Raw genomic sequence first — 8,079 nt, forward strand, 5'->3', positions numbered from 1 at the left:
TTGAAAATGTCCTCCACTATGACATGACTGACACCAATATCCATAGGAAAATCTGGAAGAAAAGCAAAATAATCGCGATCGCGGTCTTGTTCAGAAAAAGTTGTATATATTTCTTGGAAGAATGTTGCAAATAGGTTGCAGATTTCTTTCGGGCTATTATGTACGTTGTCATCCAAGTGCATTGTTGATGGGAAATTGTCTGATTTTAATTTAGTTTTGACGTAGTTAAAAAAATTCTTTGGACTGGATTTAATCTGCTGTTCAGTTTAGAACAGAAACACAGAAATCATCCTGAGTGTTTGTAAATAAAAGGTCAAGATAGCAATTCTGTTGATTTTTTACATGATTTATTTGATTTAATCCTATGCTAGCAGTTTTGTCGAAGATGAAATTCAATGTTTCGTTTTCTCCTACGACTGGGATTAGAATATTTTCATTTTCAGAATCCGCAATAAAATCGGCATTGCGCTGGTTAAAGTCTCCGTAAATGTGAACTTTGACCTCGACCGGAAGTTCAAATAAAGTTTGTTCAGCAATTTTGAAAAAGGCTTCATACGATGATATATTAGCATGCTCTGGTGGGAAATATACAGAGGCAAAAACATGTATTTCACCTGAAATGTTCGCTTTAACCCACACATGTTCAAATTCTGTAAACTTCACTGTGGGAAGAATTTCAGAATTAAATTGAGCCGAAACGCCTATAAGAACTCCTCCACCAGACTTCTTTTGAGATTCTAAAAGATTTCGGTCGTCTCTGAATACGTTAAAGCCACTACCAAAAATTTCCTCACTTTTTATGCTATCATTCCAACTTGTTTCAGTGCCTAAAATAACAGAATAAGAGGAGCTCAATACATTACTATAGATTTTGCTCATTTTAGATGCGCTCTGCATACGATTAAAATTTTGACAATATATCAAAGTTTCTGAAAGCGTTTCTGATAAAGTTAATGGCAATTTGTCATACTTAGAAATATCATGCAAAACTATTGATCCGTTTTCATCCGTAACCGGTTCGTCATGGTCTGCCTCTGAAGAGTGCGTTAGGTTGGACGAAAACACGAATGCTCACAGGAACAAGCTGAACAGCGCTGAGAAAAGGAATTCGTCAGGACGGGGGTTACAAACCTATCTGGTGCGAAAGTTGAGTTAAATTGATGTACAACCGGGTATGGATTCAGTGTTTCACCACGTTGAAACCTGATACCACGCTGATTTTCAAACGGAGGCCTAGAGAATTGCACCCTTGCCGCCGCAAGTAGATCCTTATCCCGGGGAAGAGAGTTGCCAGCTGTTGGACGACCGCATTGCGTATTGTGGTTGTTGTTGCGATTATTGCTGCTATTGTTGTTGCGCTTGTTGTTACGATTATTGTTGCTATTGTTGTTGTCATTGAGGTTATAGTTATAATAACTGCTTCTGGATATCTGATGTTTATTTGTCTCATTAGTATTACGGCTACGTTGGTGTCTGTTTTTATTGCGATCATTTATTACCCGATGCAACTGCTTTTTATTAGCTTTTCTTCGTGTCATCGCCCTATCTTTCATCTTTTGCTGTTGAATTCTACGCTGATTACGTGTGTCGTACTCCGTCCAGTCAGAGCGCCACACTTTCTTCGAACCCAAAAAGCGCCACCCTTCAGTGGCTTCGGCAGTGGAACGGTGACCTGAGTCACCCGATTTTGTTGATTGGGCATTTAATTCGTCCATCAAGCTGGGGCCCGCTGGTGGCAAACAAGCATCGCGTATACTGCTATCCAAAGTGTTAATTGAGCCGGCAAGAGATTGTACTTCTTTGAGAATGTCACTGCCAACTGAATTTGTTATAATTTTCACTTCGTCTAAAACTTCACGTGTAGGACGCGATTCACTCAGGTAGTGTTCATTACAATGAGCTGCCATATCTATGGTAAGGGTGCTCAAGTTCTGAACTTCGCTGCAGATTTTTTTCAATTCTCTGGTCAAATCGGCAGTGAGATCATTTACATACTCTTCAATGTGTTTTTTTGTGGATCCCATAGATATGTTGAATAGTGATGTGATATGGTTTTTCAGCGTGACCAGCTCATCGGCCTTATTAAAAGAATTACTGTCAATGGCCTGCGATAGTGCCGATACAGCATTTGCCACTTGCGACGATGTGTTTATGTTCACATTCGCCACTGATTCTTTAAGCTGCAGCTCAACATTTTCGAATAAGTCAACAATTGAATTGAACTTTTTTATGTCGGCTGCTATTTGTAAGTTGCAGTCCGTTTGCGTAGTTATAGATTCAAATAATTTTTCCTGTTGGTACAGCACTTTTCGTGTGTCTATGCCTACCTTTAGATTATGCTGGCAATCTGCACACAGGGGAATCATGAAGTGCGAGATAAATTCTTCTTGATTTCGCTGGACTCCTACACAAGCTGCATGATAACATTTTCTGCAGAATTCACACTGCCACAAGAAACGATCATCGCTGATATTACAAGATGTCACACTGCAGCTCATTATGATAACCGTTGTTTAATAGGATTGAACACACGCGCGACGGTAGAAAGATAAATAAATAACAATTAACTGCGGACCGTAAAAACACGTCTATACTCAAAGGCGTTCGATTAGTTTAGCTGTGTAATTTTTTTTTCCGTAATAGATGTTCAAGAACATGGTAAGCATATTTGGTTATATTCAAGACAATGCTGTTTCGAATCATACTTATAACATTAATAGTATTATTTCAGCAATAATTATTAGCTGATAATCAGCTAAAAAATATATTTTCGATATCTTGACGGATCTGATTTTTTCAGATTTGGACGAATCTGAAGGTGACAATTCCATACAAAAAGCAAATAGTGTTATCACTAGTGTATTAGGAAAAGATCGAAGATTTAAAATAACTCATTTGCTTCTTTATAAACTGGCTGTTCAGAAATGGAAGCAAACAGAATAAAATCGAATATGATTTTTAATTATTCGAGTTTTTTGAAACACACAAAGAACATCAATTTGAAGAAACAATGTGATCAAACGGTGGGACTAGTTCGCTATGGACGTGTGTGACAAATATAGATCTGTTTTGCGGAGAGTAATATCTGTTGACGACTGGAACAGTAAAGTGATATTTTTACGGAACTGTCAGCAAATTGTTTAAAAAAATGCGGTAGTTTTCATTTTTTAGCAATTTTTAGTAATTTTTCGAATAATTTGTTGAAACCCGCAATATTTTTCATTGAATTTATCAGCACTTCTGTAATTTTCGATACATAAACATTATCCAGTAAAATACTGACTGATTGCTCAACAAAATTGTACCAACATTACCGAACCTCGTCAAAAATTTGAAAACAGGTAGAGCAAATCATCTGCCAAGTCACCATTTTCAGAGAAAACTGCTGACTGACCAGTATTTTTTGACGTTTGGAGAGAACGGATTGTGGAAAGTTCGGTAACCGAAATGTTTTACTGAATTGATTATCGAACGGTTTGCTGTTCAAATTTCCAGCTATATTTTACTGTATTCAGTAATTCAAATTAAGTGTGTAGCGAATAAGTTGTGGAAAGGTGTTGTCGTGAATCGATGAGCACACTGCACGGACGCGTCTATTCGTGGTAAACGTGGTTGGGTGAATGACGTACGAGGTTTGTATATTTTTGCTCGTCGATCTGTACGCATCGTACACGCTCATTCAGAACTACTCAAAATTTGAGTTCGGAGCACTCAATTTCAAAAGTCATAGCAATATGTCAAAAAATGAGTATTAATTTGAGTAGAACTAACTCATCTCTTAAGTAATCATTAAATTTTCAAAGTTCTGAGTGAAAAAACTACTTGTTCTCAAAAAAGTGCAGAGTCAGGCGTCGACTTAAACTTAAACAAGAGCTGATCGTTCATAAAACTAAAAGGTAGGTTTCATTGAATTCTCTTGTTTCCAAATCTAACTTCCAGTTGTGTTTTTGCAGTTTCTGCAATTTCTTCAAGATGCCGATCGGCATGAAGTAGATGTAGAGAAAGACCCTCGGATTATATTTACTGTCATCGTAAACGCATGGACAACGGCCTGGAGGATCAGGTAAATGACATTTGAAATAACAATGAATATATTTATAGTTTTATTAAAATGCGGAATGATTATTTTTCGTTTTTGCCTTTTGAGTAAAATGTACTCAAGTTTGACATTTTTATCCCAAACTCAAAACTGAGTAAAAGAGAAAAACGCAATTTTTGACTACGTGCACTTTTAATGAAATTGGGTGGCTGGTAACTCAAATTTGAGTTTTTATGAATGAGCGTGTACATGCTCACACTCACACACTGACCTCTCGTTATTCCGATCTCGGGTAATAGGGCTCTTGCAGAGCGCATATGTATTTGTGAGCCGTTGGGCAGGCAAAAATGACAGCTGCATATAATGCATACGAATCGGCGAGATTATTTTGTTTAAAATAATTATTTAATATTATTGCGAGCATATAAGGAAATATACAGTGGTATATATGATGCATCAATATACATTCTTTACGTAGCATAATATTTTCAAGCGTTTAAACCAGTTACGCGGATTAAATAATTAAATAATTGTCAAAATTATGCTTTATGAAGCATATTATTTTATGCTTTATGAAGCATATTATTTTACAAATAGTGAAAAGGAGCAGTATTTTACCCCACTATCTATGATAAGAAATCCATATTCAACAGTTCCAAATAGGGTATATAGGTTGTACAGGGATTAAAACCATTCTTGAAGCTTTCTTGCATGCACGAACTTTCTTGCCGTTCAAGATATTTCACAATTTTAAAATAAAATGCATTTTATGGCAAGAATCTTTTGGAATATTCGTTGTTTCCAAAGGTATTCCTTTGGAAACAACGAATATTCCAAAAGATTCTTGCCATAAAATGCACCTTATTTTAAAATTGTGAAATATCTTGAACGGCAGGAAAGTTCGTGCATGCAAGAAAGCTTCAAGAATGGTTTTAATCCCTGTACAACCTATATACCCTATTTGGAACTGTTGAATATGGATTTCTTATCATAGATAGTGGGGTAAAATACTGCTCCTTTTCACTATTTGTAAAATAATTGATTTTAAACAAATTTTAAGTTTTTTACAGGTGAACACATTATATTTGAAGCTATCGACATCCAATAGATACCACAGGAATAGCCCAACATAATTGGATTTTGTGAAGTATGCTTAGATGCCGAATCGGTCTACTTCAGTTCATTTAATATTGTGCATTGCCGTATAATTGACCAGAGCTACTACTCTCCACTCGTTCTGGACAATTATTTTTTCATTCATGTATCTTTAAACCTCTGAACAATTATCCCCCTGTTGAAAGCGAAATCATTTTTCACTACCACGGTCTTTCATTCTGACACCATAAAATACGCACATTCTAAGCAGGGGCTTATGTGTAAAAATGTTCAAATATTCATTTTTACATATAGTTATTTAAGCGCAAATTATTATTATGAAACTGGGTGGAATTATTATTGAAAAGAATATCAATTTAATTTAACTCCTATCTTAGTCCATTGAATGTAAACATGCAATGTGTGCCCAACAGATGCTTTGACTGTGTGTGTAGCAAGAGCCCTATAGTTCCCGTGCATCATAATATTGCTCTCGTCCGCTCTATCGTGATTCTTCCATGCACGATGCACACATACCCTTGCAGATAGGACGATGAGTTGCTATCCCGATTCGATTCTCGAGCCACGGTAACGATGAAACGTCTACTTATTCAATAATGAAAAAATAATTAGAATCGGTCAACAGACCATTGAAATATGGCCTTTTGAAGTAAACATTCCGACTTTTATCCATTTTTTTAATTCAAACATTATATTTAACGCTTGGTAGACAACCCTATTTTCATATTTTTTCAGTGTACCATATAAATAACACCTTTTGTACATTATATTTATGTAATTAAATGGTCAAGTTTTCTTTTAAAAATCGCGGCACGTATAAACGATCTAAATAATCAATGGACAAACATGGATTCACGCTTGAAGTCTGGTAGAAAACCCATCTATGACCGCATACCACATCCAAACCGTTATAAATTTCGATTCCGTCAATGAAATATTTTCAAACTTGCAGGAGATATACTTGATTACTATATCTTTCGAATGCCATGTACTAAATAAGTAGACAAAAAAAATTTTGTTTGTAGAGATAGGAACAAACCCGTGGGTGTTTGCTGGTAGCTTTATGAAACGTGTCATAAAACTTCAAATTGCAATTTCTCTTGAATCCCTCGATGGATCATTTTGAAATTCACTGAGAAGATACTTGGATATTGTATCTTTCGAATGCCGTATGACAAATTTATGGTCATTTTTTTGTTAATAGCGGTTTTAGGAATACCGTGGAGCGTCTTTTAATGTTTATTTACCGCTCTTTCTCTCAGTATGGTTTCGCTTTCGTGCATGCATAAACACGTGGGTAGAAAAGTGAACGAAGAATAGAATGTTCTCTTCGTACATCTTCAACATATGTGTTCGTTCGGTTATTCATTCGGATCATAGTCGTATATTTTGAACTTTGAACTATTAATCGCAAACGAGAATGCGATTTCTGAGGCCAACCAAGAATACATGCAAGGTCTGTATTCACCAGGATTGAAATAAAATAAAATGATACCAACATTTTACGCTTTCCGGTATGACTCATTTATCTAGGCCTTATTCTCCACAGGTGTCTTTTAATATTTGGCTAGATTATAAAAGATGCGCTTTTTCTAAAGATAAGTGTTACATCTAAATCGAAAACACAGTTACGAAATCAACCGAATTGAGGATAGCCTAAACAAAATCGTTGATTAAAATCAACAAACGATACCGAGTTGATAGCTGAAAGTCATAGTAAGAATGTCGTTAGATTCTATCATTTGATATAAAATTTGTAGTAAAAAATATAATTAATGATCTTTATGCTGGTTTCTACGAGTTACAGAAAAAGAATGAATCCTTAAGAGCTATCACTTTTACTTATAACCTAACACTTCTTACATTCTATGCTCCGATAAGGTGCAGGTACCGTCGTCATTGATGTGTGTGCTGAGGGGATGTCCTGTCTCGGGATTTCCGATCACGTCTCGGGACCTATGTAAACATCGTACTGGAAAGGTGGTGTGCAATGGTAACCGTCGTCGTCGGGATGGTGTGCTCGATAATTGTACCTCATCCTGTCGGGTCGCAATCTCACCTCGTCTGAACGTTTTATGACTGCACACCAAAAAAATCTGAATTTTATCGTTGACGTAATTGCAAACATGACACAAATCAACAAACCGTAATTTACGAAATGACGGAACATTACCGTGTTCCATTTAATTTTACATGAAACATATACTTTACGTGCGCAATGACATAAAATTACACTTCCTACCGTTCAGAACAAACGCTGTATGTGGAGTAAAATTACATGATTTACGAAATTAAACGTCATGTAAAATTAAAATCAAACGTAAAACTAAGTTATTTTTGATGCTCGTATATGTCAGGGTCAGGAGACGTAAATTTACATTATTTTTTCTATGTGTGTGTCATCCGGTGTTGAGGTATGCTGATCCTTACGTTGCTAATTGGTGGACGCCGGTGCCGATGCGATACGATGTTGGTAACTCCTCCCCTCTTAAATTGCTTTGTCCTCAAAGCAGTTATTGGAACTAGGGATTTGGCTGTATGCTCGCGAGTGGTTCGCCATGCGAGATGTTGATGTTGACTCTGGCTTTTCGTTTTCTGAGAAAATAGAAAAAGTATTTTCCGGCAATGGTTAACAGAATTACCGTAGAAACTCCGATAGATCTAATTGTTCCAAGCATCCAGCTTCTCGAAGTCAGGTTTACCATCTCCAGCTGCTCGCGTTGTTCCAGCGTGATATTTTGAAGATACTCTCTCGGCAATGCATTTATTAGATTCATCTCGTTCACTCGGATACCCGTTGTCGGAAGATAAGGGCGTCTCTTCATAGTAACCTCTCCGTTTGTATAAACTTCTCCGTTAATCTGTAATGTACATCGCTCGAAATTGATCAAATATGATCCGTTTATATTCTGGACATGGTCGCT

At 36.5% G+C, this 8,079-nt stretch overlaps 1 protein-coding gene across 1 annotated transcript; it reads right to left on the bottom strand.

The window, feature by feature from the left end:
* Positions 1-1,131: 1,131 nt before the first annotated feature.
* Positions 1,132-2,498, bottom strand: LOC131680092 (uncharacterized protein MAL13P1.304-like). Its single transcript, XM_058960814.1, has 3 exons — positions 1,500-2,498; positions 1,204-1,430; positions 1,132-1,135 (listed from the first exon to the last, which is right to left on the bottom strand). Exons 1-3 carry the CDS (start codon positions 2,496-2,498, stop codon positions 1,132-1,134), a joined length of 1,230 nt encoding a protein of 409 aa, XP_058816797.1.
* Positions 2,499-8,079: the final 5,581 nt, after the last annotated feature.

This window comes from Topomyia yanbarensis, chromosome 2 (genome assembly GCF_030247195.1).
Source record: "Topomyia yanbarensis strain Yona2022 chromosome 2, ASM3024719v1, whole genome shotgun sequence".
Taxonomy (NCBI): Eukaryota; Metazoa; Arthropoda; class Insecta; order Diptera; family Culicidae; genus Topomyia; species Topomyia yanbarensis.

What these genes read in the sequence shown, in the direction of transcription:
- LOC131680092 (XM_058960814.1), bottom strand. Translation starts at nt 2,498, where the DNA reads ATGAGCTGCAGTGTGACATCTTGTAATATCAGCGATGATCGTTTCTTG. An exon ending in ATAAAAAGCAGTTGCATCGG is followed by an intron (nt 1,431 to 1,499) that starts GTAATAAATGAT and finishes AATAAACATCAG; the next exon opens with ATATCCAGAAGCAGTTATTA.